At 53.6% G+C, this 21,986-nt stretch overlaps 11 protein-coding genes across 11 annotated transcripts; 4 read left to right on the top strand and 7 right to left on the bottom strand.

The window, feature by feature from the left end:
• Positions 1 to 580: 580 nt before the first annotated feature.
• On the bottom strand, positions 581 to 2,226 carry faeB-2 (putative feruloyl esterase; the record flags this gene model as incomplete). The annotated part of the gene is made up of 2 exons (XM_040943061.1): positions 581 to 1,821; positions 1,887 to 2,226. The coding sequence occupies 2 exons, from the start codon at positions 2,224 to 2,226 to the stop codon at positions 581 to 583; spliced, it is 1,581 nt and encodes a 526-aa protein (XP_040801310.1).
• Positions 2,227 to 3,069: 843 nt separating this feature from the next.
• On the bottom strand, positions 3,070 to 3,747 carry BO72DRAFT_108794 (uncharacterized protein). Its single transcript, XM_040938929.1, has 4 exons — positions 3,728 to 3,747; positions 3,626 to 3,682; positions 3,261 to 3,576; positions 3,070 to 3,201 (listed from the first exon to the last, which is right to left on the bottom strand). The coding sequence occupies exons 2-4, from the start codon at positions 3,662 to 3,664 to the stop codon at positions 3,173 to 3,175; spliced, it is 384 nt and encodes a 127-aa protein (XP_040801309.1). The 5' UTR covers positions 3,665 to 3,682; positions 3,728 to 3,747; the 3' UTR covers positions 3,070 to 3,172.
• BO72DRAFT_377964 (putative nuclear membrane fusion protein Kar5) lies at positions 3,692 to 4,784 on the bottom strand (the record flags this gene model as incomplete). Its single annotated transcript, XM_040941285.1, has 2 exons — positions 3,692 to 3,937; positions 3,990 to 4,784. The coding sequence occupies 2 exons, from the start codon at positions 4,782 to 4,784 to the stop codon at positions 3,692 to 3,694; spliced, it is 1,041 nt and encodes a 346-aa protein (XP_040801308.1).
• A 660-nt stretch (positions 4,785 to 5,444) lies between these two features.
• Positions 5,445 to 6,556, top strand: BO72DRAFT_448053 (mitochondrial 54S ribosomal protein uL6m). Its single transcript, XM_040944697.1, has 3 exons — positions 5,445 to 5,744; positions 5,821 to 5,934; positions 6,021 to 6,556. Exons 1-3 carry the CDS (start codon positions 5,471 to 5,473, stop codon positions 6,392 to 6,394), a joined length of 762 nt encoding a protein of 253 aa, XP_040801307.1. The 5' UTR covers positions 5,445 to 5,470; the 3' UTR covers positions 6,395 to 6,556.
• BO72DRAFT_448052 (3'(2'),5'-bisphosphate nucleotidase) lies at positions 6,427 to 8,025 on the bottom strand. The gene has a single exon (XM_040944696.1). The coding sequence runs from the start codon at positions 7,867 to 7,869 to the stop codon at positions 6,613 to 6,615; it is 1,257 nt and encodes a 418-aa protein (XP_040801306.1). The 5' UTR covers positions 7,870 to 8,025; the 3' UTR covers positions 6,427 to 6,612.
• A 241-nt stretch (positions 8,026 to 8,266) lies between these two features.
• On the top strand, positions 8,267 to 10,596 carry BO72DRAFT_448050 (LSB5 family protein). The gene is made up of 4 exons (XM_040944695.1): positions 8,267 to 8,774; positions 8,931 to 9,082; positions 9,132 to 10,145; positions 10,213 to 10,596. The coding sequence occupies exons 1-4, from the start codon at positions 8,760 to 8,762 to the stop codon at positions 10,223 to 10,225; spliced, it is 1,194 nt and encodes a 397-aa protein (XP_040801305.1). The 5' UTR covers positions 8,267 to 8,759; the 3' UTR covers positions 10,226 to 10,596.
• A 330-nt stretch (positions 10,597 to 10,926) lies between these two features.
• Positions 10,927 to 13,445, bottom strand: BO72DRAFT_108723 (uncharacterized protein). The gene is made up of 2 exons (XM_040938928.1): positions 13,280 to 13,445; positions 10,927 to 13,220 (listed from the first exon to the last, which is right to left on the bottom strand). The coding sequence occupies exon 2, from the start codon at positions 13,079 to 13,081 to the stop codon at positions 11,147 to 11,149; it is 1,935 nt and encodes a 644-aa protein (XP_040801304.1). The 5' UTR covers positions 13,082 to 13,220; positions 13,280 to 13,445; the 3' UTR covers positions 10,927 to 11,146.
• Positions 13,446 to 13,965: 520 nt separating this feature from the next.
• BO72DRAFT_527761 (MFS multidrug transporter) lies at positions 13,966 to 15,904 on the bottom strand. Its single transcript, XM_040950134.1, has 2 exons — positions 15,589 to 15,904; positions 13,966 to 15,533 (listed from the first exon to the last, which is right to left on the bottom strand). Exons 1-2 carry the CDS (start codon positions 15,785 to 15,787, stop codon positions 14,089 to 14,091), a joined length of 1,644 nt encoding a protein of 547 aa, XP_040801303.1. The 5' UTR covers positions 15,788 to 15,904; the 3' UTR covers positions 13,966 to 14,088.
• Positions 15,905 to 17,457: 1,553 nt separating this feature from the next.
• Positions 17,458 to 18,410, top strand: BO72DRAFT_108699 (uncharacterized protein). Its single transcript, XM_040938927.1, has 4 exons — positions 17,458 to 17,694; positions 17,758 to 17,880; positions 17,936 to 18,136; positions 18,189 to 18,410. The coding sequence occupies exons 1-4, from the start codon at positions 17,691 to 17,693 to the stop codon at positions 18,203 to 18,205; spliced, it is 345 nt and encodes a 114-aa protein (XP_040801302.1). The 5' UTR covers positions 17,458 to 17,690; the 3' UTR covers positions 18,206 to 18,410.
• A 151-nt stretch (positions 18,411 to 18,561) lies between these two features.
• On the bottom strand, positions 18,562 to 19,701 carry BO72DRAFT_377953 (DUF2011 domain-containing protein; the record flags this gene model as incomplete). The annotated part of the gene is made up of 3 exons (XM_040941284.1): positions 18,562 to 18,969; positions 19,042 to 19,600; positions 19,676 to 19,701. The coding sequence occupies 3 exons, from the start codon at positions 19,699 to 19,701 to the stop codon at positions 18,562 to 18,564; spliced, it is 993 nt and encodes a 330-aa protein (XP_040801301.1).
• A 902-nt stretch (positions 19,702 to 20,603) lies between these two features.
• On the top strand, positions 20,604 to 21,739 carry BO72DRAFT_509614 (LAMTOR1/MEH1 family protein; the record flags this gene model as incomplete). Its single annotated transcript, XM_040949340.1, has 3 exons — positions 20,604 to 20,654; positions 20,791 to 20,945; positions 20,997 to 21,739. 3 exons carry the CDS (start codon positions 20,604 to 20,606, stop codon positions 21,340 to 21,342), a joined length of 552 nt encoding a protein of 183 aa, XP_040801300.1. The 3' UTR covers positions 21,343 to 21,739.
• Positions 21,740 to 21,986: the final 247 nt, after the last annotated feature.

The raw sequence follows: 21,986 nt of genomic DNA, 5'->3' as shown, positions 1-21,986 counted from the left end.
GATGAAAAGTAGACGAACCACATGCCAACCAGCCAAGTTTATCTGCAGGGAAGCTCCAGTCCAGCCCAGCCCAACCTGACCGGACCCAAGCAAGTCATTGCAGCCGCGACTCCGACTGACTGCTAAGGCGGTCTGGGTTGGACTGGTTCGTGTCTGGATACAACTCTCATGGTGTTGGGGATGATGGAGGGATGGAGGGTTAAGAAGAGGTAGTAGTACATACATAGATTAAGACGTAAGATGTAATCGAGTGATGAAAGAAGCGGTGGGTTCTCAAGAGAGTAGCCGTGAGGATGGATCGGAGCAGCAGCGAAGCCAAAGGAAGCTCGAGAGGGGAAACTGCTGCCTCTCACCGCCTGGTTCTGCCATGCACCAACCCAAATACGGACTGATGAGGGGAAAGGAAATCATAACTTGGAATTAAAAAATGATCTCATGCGGTTTCACATCCTACTACTCATCTATGTACAAGGCTTCCGTAGTGTATGCGCTAATCAAAAATATTTCCCACTCTTTCATGACTTGCGTAATACTTAATGTGCTATGCTGCAACTTCACCATCTCTTCTTTCTCTCGTGCACTACACACACTGCCATGCATTTTCGTCCGTGTAATTCCCTGGACCCTTGTATACATTGCGCCGGGGCCAGCGACAATGCTTGCGGGTATATTCCACTCCACTACCAACTCCATCAACAAACTTGGCTCCCCGCACAAACTCCGGCGCTATGCCCTTCTCCACCCACTGCACCATGGCCATGAGCACGTTGTTCTCCGGCGCAACGCCATTGAATGAATCGGCCACGTTCCCAATGCCGTATGCACCGTCACCGCCCCCACAGTGGCCCATACCACTGATCTGGAAGAAGCGATAAAACTCGTCCAGCTCTGCCGGCGGCAGGTTCATCGTCTCGGCCACTCGCGAGTAATACAGCTTGGAGTTCTCTGAGCTAATGATTTGGTCCATGAGCCCGTGGTAGGTCAGAACCTTGCCGCCGCTCTTGCGGAACGGGGTCAGGTCCGCATCCCAGGTTTGGATGTTGTACGGGTTCTGCTTGAGTGCCACGGCAATATCGTGTCTATTGAAGGTGGCCGGGTCCCAATCCGGGTTGCTGAAAACCACATAGCGGTACCAGTCGGTGCTGTAGGAAAAGGGCGAGCCACCGTAGTAGATTGCGGAGGCAGCCACCTCCGAGCCGGGTTGCATACGAGGGTAAACAAGGGTCCCGTTGAGCCCATAGAGTGGGGACAGGATCTGGCGAACCGTGTTTGCCTGGGCCCCGGTGAGACATTTGGTCGAGGAGGAACCGGGTTTGCAGATGATCGTGTCGATGATCGGGTGGCAGAGATCAGGATCTTCGATGATTCCATCGTGCGCGCCGTCGATAGCGTCGCATTGACGTAAGATCTCATCATGGACAACACTCCAGAGCTCAGAAGAGAGGTAGCTGTCTGAGGTGTTGGTTCCGGTGATGGGGTAGAAGTGACCGCTCCAGGAGGTCAAGCCTACAAAATTCATGGCAGGAGCACCAGCCACCACACCGTCAAAGTCATCGGGGAACTGCTGCACCGACTTGAAGCCCTCACGACCACCGGTAGAGCATCCCAGGTAGTAGGACTTGTTGAAACCTTGCTCGTAGAAGAGCTTGGTCAACTGCTTTCCAACCACGACTCCAGTGTGAACTGACCGATAGGCAAAATCTTCGACGACTTCTGGGTGTTGGTAAAAGGGTTCGCCAGACGTGCCATTGTGTCCGTTGTTGGCACCGACCGTCGCAAAGCCGAATCCGGTTGTATACGCCATATCATCGTACCCAACACCTTAAGAAGACGCGTCAGACTTAAGAACAGAATCATGCAGAACGAGTGGAAGAGAGGTGACATACAGCCATTGAGCCCTCCATTGCCTGTGCTCAGAAACCGACCAGTGTAGTTTCGAGGCAGCCATGCCTCCAGTGTGATCTCGCTGCTGTTTGAGGTCGCAACCGCCATCGCGACTCGACAAAAGTCGGCCGTCACAGCCTGATAGGTAGCGCCGCAAGTCGCGGGATTGTCTGGTATAGAGAGGTTGGTTCCTCCGGCCACATATTCCACAATGTTTACTCGCACGTTGGGTAGATCAATCTTGCTTGCAAACTTGGCACATTTGTTTTGAAAAGAATCTTGTCGAGTTGAAATGGCTGAGCCCAAAGCCAAGGAGGGCAGGAGAAGAGGCAGTGTTTTCATGTTGACGGACCTGTTTCTCAGCGCAACTGTTGTGCGAGGGAGGATAGAAACATGGAGCCCTCGAGTAGAGGAGGAGCCCTTTTATAGCCCATCTTGCTCGGAAACATTTCCACTTGCTTGCTTCACCGTCTCCACCAGTGATGCCTATCAAGAGTGGAGATTGGGGCATCCAGAGCAGAGTCATCAGTCAAGCTTTGAGAATCCTCCGAGATTGTACCGGGGTGAGAGGGATGCGGTGCATGGGAAGTGTTTGGAGGAGAGAAAGAGATTAATGCCGGCAGATGAGCGGAGCCGAAAATGAAGCTAAATAAATGCGAGACTGTGGTTGGGCCAGGGGCTTCCCCCCCATACCCCACAGCCACTTTTCCGGGGATCGTCAACTTCTCCGCATTTTGCGGAGAAGAGGTTCGATGCCTTCCTCTACCTTTGGGGACCAGGGCCCTTGCCCCCTTCTGGCTTAGAAGGAAGGATTTGGCTTCCTTCCGTTACCTGTCAGAAACACAGCTCTGTCTTACAATACAGCACTTGGAGAGAGCCGAGGCACGGAGACACATCTCCCTAAGAAACAGACCAGTCATCAGTTTGCATTCCATCACTTCTACCGAATTTAGTGCCGCCTCAATATCTATCACATAGTCCATGCGTCATTTCTTTCAAGCAAGTCGAATTTGTTCACCGAAAACCGCACTTGGCGATGGGAACAGGCAGGAGAATCAGAGATACAGCAAGCTAAAGGATCCGGTGGATCGAATTCTGAATACAGAAAGTTCAACGAAGCTTCGGCTTGGCCCCGGGTGCTTATCGTGCACTCCAGAGTATATTCAACCGTCACCCACAGCGCAGAAAGGAAATACCACCCGCTAGGTTGTTCCACCGTGCAAGTGTGTGAACATTATATCAAAAATAAGGAAACACATAATTAAGATGGATGTCGAATGAAATAGAGTCAATGTCCACGCCGAAACAGATAATTGACTAGAGATCAAGACCGTTAGTACGTCGGTATACAGACTGCGGAGGATAGGGGGCCGAACAAATTACAGCGACTGCCCTTGAATGCTCTGTAACTACATTCCAGATCACGAGGCTGCACCAGACTATATCACCCATCACTTTCAGTACGAGATCCAGCCCATACTTAGATCCCATCTGGTCAATTGCCTTGAGAATTTTCGCAGCTATGACGGCTGCTCTGTCAAGATCAGCCAGCATGCCAGTCAAGTGAATTTGTTGCTGCTGGTGTAATCGGGATGTTTCTTGTAGAGCTTCGTATTGCCGCAACTGTGCTTGATGCAGCTGTGCGGTTCGTTCTTCGGACTCATTAAGAGCCTTCTGAAGGCCTGGCATGCGCTTTGAAAATTAGTAATGTTCTCTCGTCTTCTTGGAAGTTGTCGCAAACCTCATTCATGCTCTGCGCGATTTGCAGCATATATACCATTCGAGTCGAGAGCAGGTCCTACTACAGTTAGCTCACTGAAAGGATTTGGTAATAAATACTCACCAGAGAAGCATCAAATTGCAAGAGTCTTGCCAGATTATCCTGGCAGAGTGCTCCTACGCTTTCGTGGTGAGCCAAGGCCGTCTCCCTGGTGGTCTCTAGCTCTCTCTGCTGCGCATCCGCCAATTCCTGGTCCCTCTTGGCAGACTCTTGGTGTAGAGCGTGTAGTGTGTGAGCAAGCTTATCAGCTTCGGTAGCAACAGTCTGGAGTTTCTGGACAGATCATTAACCTTAGTATTAGTCATGTAAGCAAATGCAGACTCACGAATTCGAGGGTGTCTGTCTTTTGCTGCAGTGTGTCGATCGCAGGCCCTAGGGACTCCTTGAATGAGTCGACGGCATACGCGTACAGGCCGTGCAAAATCCGGTCCATCGTCGATCTCAAGCGCATATCGGTTTCTTCCAGTTGCTGTCTCATCCTGCTTCTCATGATACCGACCGCTTGCATGAATTCTTTTTGACGGACAAGGTCAGCTGCAGCGACCTCCACGGCCTCGTGGAGACCATGCTCCAGCTCGGCAGAGCTATTTAGTATAGATCGATAAAGCTCCAAAAGCTCCGCCTTCTCAGTCTCATCCCTGGCCGCCTGGCATATAACCACAGCATTCTGCCGACTGTTGCTGTAGGAAGTCCACCACTGCGGCCGGGTCTCCAGCGACTGAAGGCAAGACTCCAACTGCGGCTTCTGAATGAGCTCCGGAGCACTGAAGCGGATTCTATCCCCGAAAATAAATCCGAACCTGCCTCTTTTCTGCGGCGGCACAATCACCAATGAGGAACACGTGTCTGGCGCTGCTGCCTTAGCTTCTCGAAGCTCACAAATGGCAAGACGGGCTGCATAAAGCGAGCGCACGAGCTCTAGGTCCAGGTACATATCTGTGTCCTGTTTCTCGGACCGACCCCCGATTGACTGACAAGAAGAGACGAGCTCTGATACCGCCAGCCGGCTGCAGGATGGGGCGAGCTTCATTGAATCGATGAGAAGGAGAGCTTCTTGTATAATAGGCTTTTGCTTCGGCACTCTGGGAGTAAGGAGAGATGTAAGGTCGATCTCGTCCATAGCACGATTGTCGTTCCCTGCGAGAGCTGCTTGCATCGTTAGCGATTGCCGTGAGAGTGGCCACATAGAGGCGTACCATTTTCCGGAAGCACTGCTTCCACAAGACTGTCGAGGCTAAAGATAAATATGAGCACCACTATAATGATATGCTGAGACATGATAGCGACGAAGGACAATGCAGTCAGCAGTTTCATGGTGGATATTAGTGTCGAGGTCGAGGGTCCGCAAGATTGTACCAGGGAGAAGTATGGAGTAAATAAAGACTATAGTAATGCAGTATTGAATGTAGAGAGATTAAGAATCTGTAGGACTTAGGTCAATTGAAGCACAATGTAGCAGATTCATCGAGTTGACACTCATAAGGTAAGCGAGTGGAACGAGGAAGTAGGACAGGTGTGAAGCGGGAAGGTGAGGTTATCCCCATTCTCTGGGCTAGCCCATAAGTCAACCTCAGTTCAGCGGAGGAAAGACCCGTGAGGCTTACCACACAGCTCCAACATCACTTCATCACGAGTGCAGAACCGAAGTAGAAGCTGTAGAGAGACCTCACCCACCCCCGATCTATACACTCTCTCACGTGATCTACACTAACCGCATTAGGAAGACAGGATCTCCGGACAAAATCCGTCCGCATCAAAAGAATCCCAGACTAGTCAATCAAAACACCAGTCGCAACCCACGCCGCCATGTCGAATCTTCTACCCCAGAGCTGCCTCCGGCAGTTTGCGCGGAGCTCCCTGAGAACAGGCGCTGCGTCTGCTCGTCCCGCTTCAGCCTTCGCGCTCCCTCTCCGGACACAACCTTTCTCAACCACTTCCCCGACACAATCGCGGAAGGGCAGTGCCCCGATTACCATTCCCCCGGAGGTGTCTCTCAAGTTCATCGATCTCCCGGTTGTCTCCGTGAGAGGAGGTGCTGAGGAAGCTCCCAAGGTTGCAATTGAGGTGTCGGGCCCTCTGGGTGAGTCCTAGTCTTTCGGAACTTCCCCGGCGAGGAAACAACTCTCATGGTATATCTAACAAGAAGTGAATGCTAGGTAAAATGACTCTGAAAGTCCCCCCTTTCGTCAACGTCGAACACGATGAAGCCCTCCGGAAGGCCACTCTCTCCGTTCAGGACCGGGAGATCAAACACCAGCGTGCCATGTGGGGTATGTGAACAAACCTCTTCTACCCCGGAAATCCCTTCTCCGCGGGTCTTCGAGTGGTCCAACTGACTGGTCGATGACAAAATCAGGAACCATGCGCTCGCATCTACAAAACTACGTCCTGGGAGTGTCGGAAGGTCACATCTGTATCCTGAGTATGGTCGGTGTCGGTTACAGAGCCACGATCGAGTCTCAGGCGACCACCGTCAAGTCCCAATTCAAGGGCCAAAAGTTCGTCTCCCTGAAGGTCGGATACTCCCACCCGATTGAGCTCCCCGTCCCGTGGGGAGTCAAGGCCAGCACACCCCAGCCGACCCGTATCCTGCTCGAGAGTGTCAACAAGGAAGTCGTGACGCAGTTCGCGGCCGAGATCCGCGAATGGCGCAAGCCCGAGCCCTACAAGGGCAAGGGTATCTTCATCAACGGAGAGACCGTCAGATTGAAGGCCAAGAAGATTCGGTGATCGGGGGGTCATTTATACCTTTGGGGGATTTTTCCTTTCCTTTTCTTTCTGTATATGTATATCGGAGCATGGTTCTCTGGGTTCGCGACTGGTATTTTGAAATTTGTGTACTTTTAGACGCATCTAGCGTGGATATAGCTTGACAGTTTATGCAGCCAACATGAAAAAAAAAATCACAATCTATGCATAACAGGAAATTCGTAACCTCTTTTTTTTTTCTACAACTTCAGAACGACCTTCACGGCGTCGATGACCTGGTCGTGGATGGCCGCGGGGGCGGCGACAACACCCTTGTTGGCAGCCAAGGTCCGGCCCTTGCTGAAGTCCAATCTCTGACCGTGGATATCAGTCACTTGACCGCCCGCCTCGCGGACGATCAGGTCTCCCGCGGCGTGATCCCAGATCTTCTCCTGGTAGTCCTTCTTCACCGGCAGGCGCAGGTAGATGTCACCGGCTCCTCTGGCGATGGAGCAGTACTTGGCCTGGGAATCCAGACGCACACTTGGGGCGGTGATGCCCAGACGCTCGGCGACGGCGGCGTTGTCACCCTGGGCGGAGTGGGCAGCTTCGACACCCTCGCAGAAAACGGCCTGGGCGATGTCAGGCACGGGGCGCATGGAGATCGACTTGCTCTCGGCGAGACCGGCGTTGGTCAGGGGTCTGCTGATGGCTCCGACACCCTGGATGGCGGAGAAAAGGACCCCGTTGCCGGCGCCGCTGGTCTGCTCCGCACCGATGCCGGCGGACAAAGTCTCGGAGTCGTTGACGGGGAGGTTGGGGCAGCCGATGGCTCCGACCTTGACATCACCGTCCTCGATCAGGCCTAGGCAGACGGCGTACTGGCCGCCGCGCAGGAAGCCCTTGGTGCCGTCGATGGGATCCAGGGCCCAGACGCGACCCTTGGCGCCCCCAGCGCTCTTGCCCTCATCGATGATGTCCAGCATCGCTTCCTCGCTCGGCAAGGCGCCGCCCAGAAGGTTGTCGCTCTCGCTGTCCTCCAACTTGATGTCCTTGACGAGTCTCCAGATCTCGGCGCTCAGCGCCTTGTCCTCGCGGAGCGTGCTGGCCTCCTCCTCGGCGACAATCTCATCGTTGGGGAAGTTCTTGCGGATGGCCTGGATGATCAGAGCCTGAGCTCCGAAGTCGCCGATGGTGACGGGAGACTTGTCATCCTTGGACACGGTTCCCTTGGCCTTCTCGTTGAAGACCTTCTGGGTGAGGAGAGTTGCGCGCTGAACGGCGAGTTCGGCGATGAAGCGTTCTTGTTGGTAGGCCATGGTCGCGGGTTGGGTATGAGGGATAGAGGAGGAGGAATAGAAGTGGGGGAGAAGAGGGGAGAGTAGATGGTGGCGGGCTTTTAAGATGATGCTGACTCCAAGTAGTAGAGTGGAGCAGACGACGAGACGGGAGAAGATGGAGAGTCGCGGTTTGCGGATGGAGCTAGGATCTGCCGAATTCGGAGACCGAAGACCCATTCCAAGTTCCAAACTCAAGCCAGAGGGGGTCAATTGGGGGATAATTACTGAGTAAGTGACTTTCTGTAGATGGTCAATTGCTTCAATTCCCTCCTCTACGTGTGTGGGTTGTGATTCTTGTGAATGAATTTCTATGTGGTAGCTGTTTCAACAGAGATTCATGATGGAGGTGGAAATACCCCTCCTCTCCTTTATCCAGGAATGGGGCAGTGAGTACGTAATTGGGTCTGCGCGGCATCGGAAAGAGGAGCCCCAGGCAGAGATCAGGCAATAATAAGGCACTCAATTTTGATTGCATTGTCTCTTTCCCCGCACTAGACCCAATGGGGCAACTGGCGAGGGGCACTACGAATCAGTCACGAGATTGGAAGTGCAACTGACACTGGCACTCTCTCTTCTCGAGTCTATGTTGTTTATCGAACCACACATCTACCGCATGACGTTGGAGGCGCTCATTCGGTGTTCCTTCGCCAGTTCTCTCCCCTCTCGTGCGTGCGTGCATCTTTGCTTTGGGATCGATCTTCCATCCGAAATTCAAATCAGTAACACACTCCACCCTTATCTGCGGGTTGGGCTGAGTGCTGCACCCCAGACACTCACTGTCTAGTGTCTACACGTCACCGCTCTGCGGCTTTCGGCTTTCTTGCGCTTCTCCTTAATATTCCCTGGTCCATCCGAATTGGGATCTGCATAACGACTCTACAATAGCATTATAGGTGTACATCAAGGGTCTCCGCCTCAAAATCACCTCATCCCTCTCAACCACAGTTTGCGACCCTGTCTTTGCGCATGTGAAAGTACTCGCTACCGATTTACCGGTCCGCAGTACCCTCGCAAACCACACGACTTCTTAACGGCCGCATTTGCTCTTAGACACATTCTTAAACATCATGTTTCACTCCTCGGTAAGTCTATCTTAGATCCACGCGACGGGCCAATGCGGCTGTCGTCCGGACATCAGACCAGCACTCAAACAGTCGTCTTTGCTTTGTTACATTTTACTGAACGCCGGACCATTCATCAATCCACCTCAAGTGCTGATCACCTTGCTACTCTCATAGAAGCCATACACCGCCGTGACGGTGCAAATCGAAGTACTCACTAGCGAACAATACGATGTCGAAGACTCCAGCGGAATTGTTGACCTGATCGAAGCTATCCGCATACAAGCTAGTGGACCGCGGGAAGCCAGTCGTGCGCTGCGCAAGAAGCTGTCAGTCAAGCCAGCCTTTCCCCCTCCAATTCACTAACGCATCCTGCAGCAAGTATGGCAATCTCCATCGCCAGCTACGAGCCCTTACGATCCTCGACTTCTTGATACAGAACACCGGCGATCGGTTCCTGCGCGAATTTGCGGACGAGCCCTTGCTGGAACGGTTGCGCATCGCTGCCACCGACCCAGTCTCTGATCCCCTGGTCAAACAGAAATGCAAGCAGTTGTTCGGACAATGGGCCGCATCATACAAGGACACCCCCGGCATGGAGCGGGTGACGGCGCTCTATCGCCAGCTGCCCAAACGCAAGCAGCCGGCTACCCAGGCGAAGGCCAAAGTGCTACGCGACTCGGCCACATCCGACGAGCCCGTAATGGGACATACGGTGTCGGTCTCCGCCGGCAACGGGCCCGCGACCGTCCTCAGCGGACCGAAACATAAGCACACATCCAGCCGCTCCTCGCGCAAGGAGAAGAAGGAGAAGAGGACGCTCAGCCGCAGTTTCAGCCTGGACAAGGAGAAGCCGGAGATTTTGCAGACGCTGGCGTCCTCCTCGGTCGCCAGTACGAACCTTCTCAACGCGCTCAAATTGGTCAACCGCGAGACACACCGGGTCAGCGAAGATGCAGAGGTCCTCAACCGGTTTGAGACCTGCAAGACGCTCCGGCGCCAGATCCTGCGGTACATCCAGCACGTCGAAAGCGAGGAGTACCTAGGCAGCCTAATCCATGCCAACGAGGAGCTCGTCACGGCATTGATGGCCTTCGAGGTCCTGGACAAGAGCGTTGACTACGACAGTGACAGCGACCAAGATGTGATTGAGAGCGGCTGGACCCCTGACCGCGACGACCTCCCGGAGTCCTTCGCCGGGTTGACTGTCAACCCGCCTAAGCCTCCGCGTCCGCCCCGGCCGCTCAGCTTATCCATGCCTTCCTCCTCATCGAGACGCAAGACGTACAGTGATAGCGAGTCCGAGACTGATGAGGACGACGACGAGAACAATCCATTTGGGGACCGAAATGAGATCCGGACCCCTGCGCATGAGAGAAGTGAACCTACCTGGTATGTACACACATACAACTCTGGATTTGCTTACGCCGTCGGAAAACATGACTAACACCCGTTGCAGGAAGGAAGTTTGAATTCTTGACGTGTTTGTTTATGTGAATGTGTGTTTATCAAAGACAGGACGGCGTTGCTTTTTGTCCTTTCCGATGGCGCTCAGATTCCATGGCCTTTTCTGCACCCCCGTTTTTTATTTCCTTGTGCGATTCAACTTGTTCATGACTCGAATGCTATTGTTATTATACTCTATCTTGTTCAAACAACGCCTTGAGATGGCCGTCTCGCCTGATTTCTTTCTTGAGACTTGGGGAAGAAATGCCCCTGTTACCTTACCCTTCTTCCACCCAATCCCCACCGATTTTCGATCTTTGATCTCAGGAGATAGAAGTTTTCGAGAAAAAGAATATTCCTATTATAACAATCGATCGAAATGAATTATTACATATTACGTTACCCATATAAGTTAGATGCAGTGTGTTTTCAAGTATGCAAGACTATGTTACGGTTCACAAAATTGAAAGTAGTGCTGACTTCAAATCCGACACCGACACCCTGCTAGAACAAACCCAGTTCCCCCCCAGGTTATTTCAGTGGAATGGTATGTAATATTTAAGAGGAAATCAAGATTATGGAAAGGAAGCACGCACAAAAGGTATTTCCCAGGTTGAGTTGGTTGGTTGGTTGGTTGGTTGGTCATCATCGTGATAAAGGCCAGTCTATATAGGTAATAAACAATCACTCGGAACGCCAAGCAAAAAAGTATGATACGGTTGAGGAAGGGAGAAGCAATAGGGTGTGAAGAGGGTATTATGAATAAACGGGGTAGGGGTAATAGCAAGTGGGGTTTGAAGCAAGTCATCGGGTGGTCCATTTTTGTGAGCGGATTCCCAGCCCTGTGATGGCTCCTGTGATACCGGGTGGTTGAGGATAGAACTGTATGGATATATTTGCAATGGTGTGGGAGGAGATTGATGATAGGCCGGAGGAGGAGATCGGAGCTAGAGCACCTTCGTCTTCATCCACTCACTCGTGCCCACGCCGAGGTTCAACCCGTTGCGCGCCCACCAGGTGCGCACGCGCTGCTCGGCGCCGGAGACGGGGTCGGCGTCCTCGAGGGCCTCCTCGATGTCGCAGGTCTTGAACTCGACGCGCAGGCCGCTGCGGCGCCACCACTCCAGGACGGCGTCGTGGCCGTTCTTGGTGGGGCCGACCAGGACCTGGCTGTCGAAGATCATCTTGGCGCCCTTGAGCCGGTGCCAGAATTCCAGGACGTGCACGTGGCCGTGGGTGCTGGCGATGCGGGCGACCGACTCGCCGTGCGTGTAGGGGATCCCCGAGGCGTCCCACCAGGCTAGGGAGGCGGTGCGGCCGGACTGCGCGGCCAGGAGCACGGATTTGCCGACCTTCAGCGGGATGCGGGTGCGGCGGCCACTGGCGAGGACGGCGTGTGAGGAGGTCGCAGGGGGGGCGGAGGAGGCGCGCTTCCACCAGTCCAGCACGGCGACTTGGCCCTCGGCGCTGGCGGCCTCGAGGGCGCGCTCCGTGTACCGCAGTTCCAGGCCGGAGGTGCGCCACCACTCCAGCACGTTGACGAAGCCGGCCCGCGAGGCGCCGTCCATTGCGTCGGTGGTGTAGTCTTTGTTCGGGAGGTCGGGGGCGTCGCGCCACCACGTCAGGAGGTTGGGGTTGCCGTAGATGGCCGAGGCACGGTAGGGGAGGACGCTGAGGAGAGAGGTCGTCCAGAGGAGGTCATGCTGTTTCTCAATGAGGTAGGAGAGGATGTCGGTTCGGGAGAATTTGAAGATGAGGTGAAGGGAGAGATCGGAGAGGGGTTTCCAGCGCGGGAGGCTGTCGATGCGCTTCTTGATCGCCGCGAAGGATCCTCGCAGGATGGTGTATTCGAGCGAGGCCGGTGTGGACATTTTCAGCAGGTGGTTCTGCCATTCTTTGGGCACGGGGAGGTTCGTGGGGATGCCCACGGCCTTGGCGATCTCCCAGTCGTGTAGCTGGTCCTCGAAGATATTCAACCAGAGCTCCATCGGTAATGAGCGCGGGCCATGTTCGGTCTTATTCAGGCGATATAGCAGGTGTCGCGACATGGCTGAGGGCACATCCCCCGTCTGCGTCGTTTCTGGCGGTCCGCTCGAATGATCTGACGGCTGGCCGGAAGCAGGATGTGTTTCCGAGAAAGATAGTTTCAGGGTCTGTTCAATCGTGTCGTGGAGAACCTTCAATCCATCCCAGGGCAATTGTACCAATTCTTCCGTATCCCCGGGCTTCCACAGCACCGGCGTGACGACCTTGATCCAGGACCAATATTGCCGCACCTCCCAGAGCTGCCGTTTGCTGAGCGGGTGGCTCCATTCCGACACGGTCATGCCGGGGATGAGCACCACGGGTTTCGACGACGTCCAGCCCCGCAGCAGGGCCAGCGTGAGGGTGTTAGTCAAGCCCGACAGCATGGAACCCAGCGCTCCCGCATCGATCGGCGCGACCAGGAGCATATCCGCCCAGTCGCACAGCTCCGCCGCCTTGGCCTTCAACCATTTCCGCGCGCCCGTTTTCTTCTCGAAGGTCTGGCTATCCACCGTATCCATGTAGTGCGGGACCTTGCTGGCGCTCGAGAGCAGCGCCGAGGGCTCGTCGGTGATCAACCGTAGCTCGATGTCCGGATTCCGCACCAAGGAGGGAAGTACGTTGTCGACGAATGCGCTATCAGTGGAGAGGAGTAAACGTTTTCGACGGCGGGTCGAAGAGCCAGCGAGATCTTTCATTTCATTATCTATGCAGGATCCGACCATACTTGTATGCGCAGTGACCATTTCCTCGCTCCTCGCAGAATCCACCTCCATTTCCGAGGACCAGGCAGCTTTCGAACCCACACTTGCAACCGTCGATGTCGTGGAGATGCTCGTCCCGACCCCGACTGCCATAACAATCCGATTCAACAAGGATCAGGGGAAAGGGTGTCACAAAGGAGAGTTGTTCGATCGGGCCGGGGATGGTGTGTGGGTGGTATGGGGCCTTGCGCGCGGTATTATAGCTGAGTGAGTCCCCCCCGAGTCGTCCAAGCTAAAACAGAACCGTTAAGAACAAGGCTTGCCGGCAGGGATCGTCACCAAAGCAAATACCAACTCCCTGGTCAAGTTTTTTTGTACCTGTCACGGTCAAGGATACGAGTCGCAACCAGTGCAATCCTCGCGTTTGAAAGGAAGTGGAGAATAGAGCGGTAAGGATAAAGAGGGAGTCTGGAGCAGTAGCAGTGGCAGAGAGTGGACTGTTTGGCAGTGAATTGATTGCAACCCAAGAAAGCCGTTCTCCTCCCAGACGAATAATGTTGAACTATTGAGTGCAAGCCATGTACAGTGCAGTCAAGAGGCGGACCTCGAAGCAACCGCACGTGTTGAACGACTGGTGGTCTGATCGGAGGAACTAAGCGGTGTGTTGGGCGAGAGAGCGCGGGACTTGCAGAATAATACGTAAATTCGCAGATGAAGGGAAGCTTGGGCGGGAATGCGGTAGGGGTAGGGCAGTCGTCACCACGTCTTTCCGTTTGCTGCACGCCACCAGGTTTATAGGTATGTGTAAAGACGGTGGATGATCTCAGGGTGATGAGAGAGTAGTACTGTGAGGAAGTAAGGGAATTAAAAAAAAAAGAGGGACTGTCACAACCAAACTAAGGGGAGTGAAGAAAGAGCGGAGAGTCGAGTCAGTGTGCCACTGACCGGCCATGCATGAGAAATGGAACCATTAATCATGGAGGGACAAATGGGAAATGTGGGGCCTCAGGCCACCCAATCCCGATGATGTATTCATTAGGTAGTCTTTTCCATTCTTTCATTCTACCCTTCTACTGCTCTTCTACTGCTCTTCTACTAAGTACATACTTTGTATAGCTTGTAGTGTAGAGTTTACCCCTCGACTACCATTCATCCCAACTCTAATCCTCACGGCGAGAGAGATTCGAGTGCAACTTATGCTCCCGCATGCCCATGCTGACCAACGCTCCCAGCACCGCCAATCCGAGCAGTGTAAGGAATACCGCCCGTAGGGAGTCAATATACGCATCCAAGACCCCTGGGACCCAATCCGCGGGGAGACGGTGGATCTCATCCAGACTGTCTCGGATCTTAGAGATCAGCTCTCCCGCATCTTCCCGATCGCCAAATCGTCTCCAGAGCCCCGACTTCAGAATGTTCTGGAAGACGGCGGAGGCCACTGTAATGCCAATCGTGCTACCCGTGCTGCGAAAGGCGTAAGATGCAGAGGTGATAACGGCATGATGTTCGTGGTCCACGGCAGAGATCAGTGCCACCAGGGTAAGAGTCAGCATACTGCCGTAAGCCGTGCCCATCAGAAAGAAGTAGATAAACGGGAGCCATGCCGGAGTCGTGAGCGACAACGTGCTGATCAGGATGGAAGCGATGACCAGAAGAGTCAGGGTGATGCGGACAAACACCTTGTAGCGCCCGGTGGAGCGCATGAGAACGCCAGCCCCCAGCGAACCAATGGACGTTCCAATGGCTTGCGGAATCAACCGCACGCCGGCGGCGGTAGCGGAGAGGCCCTGGACCTGGAAGAAAAAGGGCAAGTAGAACAAAAGCCCGAAGACGGTCATGGTGCCGAACCAATTGGTCAAGCAGGCGGAAAAGACCGTCCGGTCAAGAAGGAGCCGGACTGGGATGACCGGCTCCGACGCAATCTTGGCCTCGATATAGAGGAAGAGGGCAAAGGACACGGCGGCTAGCGGCAGCGAGACCAGGATGAGCGGGTGCGTCCATGGCAGTTGGTTTCCACCCGTGTTGAGTCCGAGCAGAAACAAGACAAGCGTGGTGACCAAGGTCACCGCTCCGAGGAAGTCGACCCGTTTCAGTTTGGCATCGTCGGTGTCCTTGACTGGCACTTTTACCATGACAGTCACCAGAATGCCCGACACCACAATGAAGGGCACTTGGATCAGGAAAGCCCACCGCCAGCCCAGCGTGTCGTTGATCCATCCGCCAAAGACACCACCCAGACCACTTCCAGCACCGTAGCAAATGTTACCAATGCCCTGCCAGATTCCTCGCTTCCGGAGCGGAACCAAGTCCGAATTGATGATGGTCGAGATGGCGGTCAGACCACCTCCTCCAATGCCCGCAATGACACGACCCGCTATGATAGCACCTTCGCTTTTGGCGAGTCCACACATCAGCGTCCCCGCGGCGAAGAAGACATTCGAGAATACCAGCCCTGCCCGACGAGAGAATATATCCGTCAGTCGACCGCTCAGCGGCTGGAAGGCGGCATTGGATATCAGGTAGGACGTGGCCAGCCACGATAGCAGGGACAAGGAGTGGAAGGACGAGGAGATTGGAGCGCTCAACGTTGCGACAATCGTGGTATCTAGTTACCGGTAAGCTAGGGAAGTGGCAGAGAAATTGAAGAGAAGGTCACGTACCCAAGGCAGCAAGGAAGACGCCAACCCAGACACTTCCCATCACCAGGATCAGCTCCCTGGTGGTGGGTTCGTCGGCTAACTGAACCGGAGAGTCACCCGGCTGATTGAGATCATCTTGCCTTTGGTCCCCAAGAAGAGGGGTCTGCTCCGATACCGGCCTTGTGGACGGGACATCTGCTGCGGATTGACCAGGGGACATCTCTATATTAGTATCGAGGTCGATTCACTGTACCGCGACATCTGACAGCGCGGGAAGGTGGGAGGTACTCCAGATAGAGTGCAAGGATGACGATACCTTATCTCCCGCGCGGCAAGGCGGCAGAGCGATCGGTGGTTCAGGTTAGTTAGTCAGCCATCTTTCATTTTGTTTCCGTTCACCAAACAACAACAAGTAAATGAATTAGGAACTTTCTTCACTCCAGAGATAAGAGCATAATGCCCAGACTTTAGAGATATCATCCATGATGTCCGAGGGATTTCCCGCAAGGTAGCCTTCTACCCCTGTCCCAATCATCAATCATTGAGACCTGTTTAGTCATGAGTTTCTTTCTGTTGCCGAAAGCCCTAAGCTACTTGCACCCGGAGCCTCTTACCCCTGACGAAATGAACGGAGTTGGCCATCGCTCTCGCGCATAGCCTTTTTATGGACTAGACGGTCAGACCTATCAATCCGGCACCCATGCCAGCCGTCACTACCTAGTCACTAGTGATCCAATAGATGACTTGATGACCTCAGGGTGTTGAGAAGGCCTTGAAAAGAACCAAGTGCGAGGACGGCGCGATCTTGAACCGAATGGCAGCACAGACATCGGATGAAACAAGATTTCAACGCTTCTCGCAGTTATTAAGCGATCTCCTCATGAGACAGACCCTTGCCAGTTGGACGGCCCAAGATGCATTTTACGCAGCCAGCCCGAAATGAAACGACTGCGATAGATGAAAAGTAAAAGATTGGAGGGGCCTCAAATGGACCCTGGGGAATCTTAAGTTGTTTTTTTTTTCCCTCTCGCTTCGCACCGCTGTAAAAATCTACAAGGTCAAGAGGCTTGCATTGCAAACCTGGCTGTGGTCAAGTTGAATCCATGTTTAGGGCAATTTCCGTGACTTCATATAGATGACCCCACCAGAGCAAGTGGTTTGGCTCAAATAGCTTCGAATAAGCGTATTATCAGGACCTTCCTTTAAGTAATAGTGGATCAGTAGCTCATTTGCTTCTATCATCATCGGTTTACTAAGTCGTCAGATCCTTCGAGCAGCATTTAGAAAAAGTTTTCTGACAGGTTAGAGCTTTGTATTCCCCCCCTGAATTGAAAGTCGTGTTCCCGTTTGGACCAGCAGTTTAGGAGGTTAGGGAGTATAGGCGATGGGGGGGGGGGGGGGGGGGGGGGGGGGGGGGCGAGAGTTAGGGTTTCCCGAAATCGCAACAACTCATCTCCGGTCAACAACAAGCTGGGACGGGCGATTTAGGAATTATCTAGTTTACCAACGGACCTACACCAACGGTGCAAAGGAAGCCACCATGGCAGAAAGAGAATAGTCGGGCCCAGATCGACTGGTTCGTTGTCAATAGATAGATGATGGGGTGACTCTTCGTCCGTTCTCGAACCATTCGGAGTCGTCCACCAGCTCGCCTTTCAAACGGAGCACTACCAAGTTTAGTCAATTGGTCCATGTCAAATCTTTTCCCTTTTATTCTCCCCTGATGGGCACGGTGGACCTGAAACAGGCGCCTGCGGGGTCGTGACGGTGGAAAATGAAGCTTGCAGAGAGAAAAAAAGGAGTCAAAAGGGACGTGGTGGTGCTAATGAAAAAGAAAAAGAAAGGAGGCAGCAATAGCTAGGCAAATTACGGAGTGGACAGGCAAGCGATCATCACCATCAGGACCGTGCCCCCGTCACGTGGAATACAAATACCTACTGGGAGATGCGAAATCATTGTCTGCTTTGTTCTTTGTTCTCTGTTCTCTAACCTCAGTCACTCTTTTAACCACGTCCTCAACAACTTCATCGTCGTGATCTTTAGCCGGTGACCTGCCAGGCTTCAACTACTCGCTTCTCTTCTACCATCAGTTAATTCTACCTAATATTTCCATATTGTTCATAATGGGTAAGTGCCATTGCCTGTTTAATCTGAACTGATGAGAAGAATATCAGCTAACGTAGAATATAGCGCCGGCTTTCATTGCTAAGTTGAAGACCAAGCTCAAGTCTATCTTCAAGAAGAAGAAGACCGACCAAGAAAACCCCGAAGCTACTCCTGCTACTGATGTTGCTGCTGCGGAGCCCCAGACCGGTGCGTAAAGAGATCATGAATGACTTATGGGAGCCCTGATGGCTAATGATACCAGATGTCCCCGCTGAGACCCCCGCTGAGGGAGCGAAGCCGGAGCCTACTGAGCCTGTGACATCCTCAACTGCTCCGGTTCTGGAACTTAACACGGGCGCACCCGCAGAAACCGTGGCGGAGGACCACGCCGCGGAGAAGAAGGCCGAGGCTGCTGCTGAAGCTGCTGCTGACAAGCCTGCCGAGACTGTTGGACAAGCAAAGGGTAAGCCAGCCATAACCCGACGACGAGGCCTTGACTAACAGCCTGCGTCTAGCCGAAGAGTCCAAGTAACCGAACTCATGCCGATGAGCGATGCGTCGTGATCTCCACGCATCTTCCATTCTTTTACCCTCGAATTCCTTAATACCTTGCATCTCATACCCAGCATTGACTGCTACCGATTTTCCTTGTGCTCTGTGGCCGATACCATCTTCTCAAAATACCCTATCTTGTTTCTGTTAGCTTGGCATCCTTCCATACCGTTTTAATCGTCTGAACCGAACTCAGAATAGACCGACATGTGCCGATTTAGTCAGTCGCAGTAGAAGTGTAGAATCCGCAGAAGAAGATAATTGTTGGAACATGATATCGGCACGGGTATCATAGGCTAAGAATGAATGGGAGACATAGTACACTTTCGAAAGGCCTCAGTCACTTCCTCCATCCGAGGAAGCACCGTCCTCCACCCCAGCAGGTTGTGCAGCTTGACCTTCGGCGGTGCCAGCGGCAGTGGCGGCAGCTGCTGCAGCGGCCTTTTGTTCTCTGGCCTTTTGTCTCCGTTTGAGCTTCTGCTCGCGATTCTTGCGGTTGCGTTTCTCCGCTTTACGTTTCTCTTCCTCCTCTTGCCGCTTCTTCGCTTCATCCTTGGCCGAACGGCGTTTCCGCAGCTGGATGCGCCGCTTCTTTCCGGGCTTTTTGCTCGAAACGGGGACTCTCTCGGGCGGATCGACCACACAAGTCGTCGGCTGGCTGTCGATATCACCTGCACTCTTTGATCCCTTCGCCGTCTTCTCACTCTTCAGATGAACCACTTTCCAGGGAAGATAACAACCAGGCTTCGAGAAGCACAGTTAGCAAGCGTGCTCCCCACGTCACAGCGCTCAAGAGAAAAGAGGTTGGATACTTACCCACGGCACCTGAGCGAACCCCAGCATCTGCAGCCCAGATACTGCCACCTCCTCAAATTGCTGCCTCTTAGCTCTGAGGATCTCCTCCTCCTGGCTGTCCGCCTTTCCCCCCGTCATCGACCCCGGCGCGGTGAAGTAGTGCCCATATCCGCGGAAGGGGTTCACCAAGCGACCATCCTCAAGACCTCCAGCCCCAGGAGATGGAGACCGGACCCGGATTCGTAGTTTCTGCGCCACCCCCGCCGCAGCGGCGGGGTCCGTCACCTTGTTCTCGTTTGCGTCCTTGCCGTCCGACGTCGCACCAGCCAAGGGTTTCGTGGCTGTCGCCGGGGCAGGAGCACTGAACAACCGGAATTCGAATTCTTGCTCCTCTTCATCCGCGTTGTGCTCGTTGTCCTGTGGTTGGGTGGATTCAGGGGCGGCGTATGCGGGTGCGATCAGGGCGTCGAGATCGAGCAATGCCCCAAGGCGCTGCTGGACATCTGGAAGCGCGGATTCCGGGGGCGGCGATGCGGGAGGAGATTCTGAGTCTCTGGAGAGTAGCTCATCGCGTCGAACGCTAATACGGGAGCTCTGTTAGTGGGATTGTGGATTGGAGGGCACTGAAGAACCGCAAGTCGTGACATCGGCATACCGTTTTGCCATAGGAAGGTCAAACATGGTGTCGGTTTCGGGAAGTGGTCACCAGTCGGATAAGAGAGATAAGCAAGCTAATGCTTTCTTTAGAAGGAGAATCGATCGCGTTACAGATCTGTTTGTTTATCTGCGCTGCGAGCTGGTGGTGACGGTGACTCGTTGCCGGTTGGTTGGTTGGCGGGTTGGCGGTGGAAATGAAAATTGTCGGTCGTCGGCCGCGGACAGCTTTATTTCCACCGGTGGTTTTCTGGTGCGGCCACGGCCCCGGAGCATTGGCTGTATGCATCGCGCTTGTTCAATTGATTGTTGATTTCAGGAATTGATTGGACTGGAGCTCTGCCTCCAATCTTGTGTTGGTTATTAGAGTACCTTTGTTTGCATCAATTACTACTGGTACAATTACATCTACATCCCTCTACCTACCTAGCACTCTTATTTTGAGGAGGGAGTATTCACTGTGCTGCTACTGTGTACCTAGTAACTTACTGTATAGTGGCTGGATGGAGCGCTAGCACCACGCACGGGCCACATGTGTCGGACGGATTAGGCATAGAAGGAAGAGCGCCAGCCCGTGGCATTCATGAGGTTCCCGGATAACTTGCTCCACCCACGGACGCCTCACTATCTCAACTTGTACAACCACCACACCACCAGCTTCATCCACCACCACCACCACCACCCACACACAACCCCTCCTTCACCTTCAGTATCACCGCCTGGTGCGCTCCTGTACATTGCACTCCGCAACCAACCTTCTTTTGAATTGAGACCGTCTCTCGTTTTCCAGCTCGCTTTATCGCCCAGTTTCAATCCGTGTTATCTCACATCCCCAGCCAACGTCACACCACATCCAAAAACAAGATACTTTCCTCTCGCCTTGACTAGAATACACCATCACCAGAGCCAACCAACCATAAACAATCACAATGGGTATTTGCGCCTCATGTCTGGGGCGTAGTCCCCCAAAAAGCCAAGATGTACGTTTCCCATACCCCCCCCTTCAACTCCATGTCTTCTCCTTAGCCAGACATTGCGCCGAAAGCTCGCCGCGCAAACCCTTCTTCTTTTCAAAACAACATAAACCCCCGCTAACTCAAACTGCAACACTCATAGGGCGAATCCTCCCGCCTCCTCGAAGAAGACATTTACAACCAACCCGGCTACGGCTACGGATCCCTCAACAACGCCAGCCCCGGCAACCACCCGGATCCGGGCTACCTGAAGCGCGAACGAGAAGCATTAGAAGCCATCTGCCAAAGAGCCTCGGAGTAAGCGCAACCCACAGCTTTCCCTACTAGATTTGTATTGGTGCGAGCGAGCGAGCGAGCGAATCTGAATGACTTACTGGAAATCTACAGCTCCGTCATCGACATCTGGTCGATCCAACCCCAGCCCCATCTCCAGCCGCATGCAACCCTCCCCAGCGCCGTTGTCGCCCCCTCCACCTCGACCTCCGAAGCCCCTCCGCCCGTCAAGGTCACGAAAACGGACACGACCCCCCCGCGCGCGCCGCGCCGATCCGCCGCATCGCCGAAACCCGGCGGGACGGTCCCGAAGCATTGGGGGGAGGTGGTGATCAACACGCGCAAGAACCGGTCGCGACCTGGTTCGAGCACGGATGAGGACGCGTCGAGGGATGTCTTTGGGGTGTTGAAAGTGACCTAAACCTCGGAGAAAAGAATTGATCAAAAGTAAACCCAAACTGGGGCGGGGAAAGGCAGGGGAGGAGGAGCAGCGCACGGACGTGTTTCTGTCTGAGCTGAAGAGCAGTAACAGCGAACGAGCAACACTGCGCCAGCTCTTTGCGAGCTGTTGCTGAAAACGACATAAGCAGCTTGACTCAAAAACGAGGGTCGCCAAAGACACTTTTCCTCATCGGTCGATAATCCCCCCTCTCTCTCTCTGCCTTCCTCATACGCATCCTCAAACTCATCTTGCATTTTTCATGGGTCGCCGGGCGACGACGGGCGTTTTATTGTCAATCTTTTTGATCTTCCGTTTTCTTGCCCCCCTTCTTTGGAGCCTTCATATCTAACTTTCTTCTCCTTCTTCTTCTTCTTCTTCTTCTTCTTCTTCTTCTTCTTCTTTGCCGTCATCTTCTGATGGTAGATTCCCATGTTGGTCATCTTTCCTTTCCCCCCCTTTCATAATACCCTGGCTTAGCCTGTGTCCTTCCTCTTCATTTCATTCCTCTCTTTGAATGTCGGGTTTCTTTTTTTCTGTTCTGTGGTTGTCATCTTCCTCTCGACTTTGGTCTCTCTGTGGTGTGATGGACGCATGAGCTGTTTTTCCTGCCCGGTTTCTATGTA

This window comes from Aspergillus fijiensis, assembly GCF_003184825.1.
Source record: "Aspergillus fijiensis CBS 313.89 unplaced genomic scaffold BO72scaffold_23, whole genome shotgun sequence".
Classification (NCBI taxonomy): Eukaryota; Fungi; Ascomycota; class Eurotiomycetes; order Eurotiales; family Aspergillaceae; genus Aspergillus; species Aspergillus fijiensis.
The sequence above is the reverse complement of the archived record's forward strand: the minus strand, read 5'-3'. Positions and strand labels throughout refer to the sequence as shown.

Bases quoted from the DNA above. Each gene is read 5' to 3' on its own strand.
- BO72DRAFT_108794 (XM_040938929.1), bottom strand. From the start codon at position 3,664: ATGGTATATATGCTGCAAATCGCGCAGAGCATGAATGAG. The intron at 3,577-3,625 runs GTTTGCGACAAC...TAATTTTCAAAG, and splicing joins TCGCGCAGAGCATGAATGAG to CGCATGCCAGGCCTTCAGAA. The intron at 3,202-3,260 runs GTTCGGCCCCCT...CTTGATCTCTAG, and splicing joins AAGGGCAGTCGCTGTAATTT to TCAATTATCTGTTTCGGCGT.
- BO72DRAFT_448053 (XM_040944697.1), top strand. From the start codon at position 5,471: ATGTCGAATCTTCTACCCCAGAGCTGCCTCCGGCAGTTTGCGCGGAGC. The intron at 5,745-5,820 runs GTGAGTCCTAGT...AGTGAATGCTAG, and splicing joins TGAGGTGTCGGGCCCTCTGG to GTAAAATGACTCTGAAAGTC. The intron at 5,935-6,020 runs GTATGTGAACAA...TGACAAAATCAG, and splicing joins ACACCAGCGTGCCATGTGGG to GAACCATGCGCTCGCATCTA.
- BO72DRAFT_448052 (XM_040944696.1), bottom strand. From the start codon at position 7,869: ATGGGTCTTCGGTCTCCGAATTCGGCAGATCCTAGCTCCATCCGCAAA.
- BO72DRAFT_448050 (XM_040944695.1), top strand. The intron at 9,083-9,131 runs GTCAGTCAAGCC...CGCATCCTGCAG, and splicing joins CGTGCGCTGCGCAAGAAGCT to CAAGTATGGCAATCTCCATC.
- BO72DRAFT_108723 (XM_040938928.1), bottom strand. From the start codon at position 13,081: ATGGCAGTCGGGGTCGGGACGAGCATCTCCACGACATCGACGGTTGCA.
- BO72DRAFT_527761 (XM_040950134.1), bottom strand. From the start codon at position 15,787: ATGTCCCCTGGTCAATCCGCAGCAGATGTCCCGTCCACAAGGCCGGTA. The intron at 15,534-15,588 runs GTACGTGACCTT...ACCGGTAACTAG, and splicing joins CGTCTTCCTTGCTGCCTTGG to ATACCACGATTGTCGCAACG.
- BO72DRAFT_108699 (XM_040938927.1), top strand. The intron at 17,881-17,935 runs GTGCGTAAAGAG...TAATGATACCAG, and splicing joins TGCTGCGGAGCCCCAGACCG to ATGTCCCCGCTGAGACCCCC.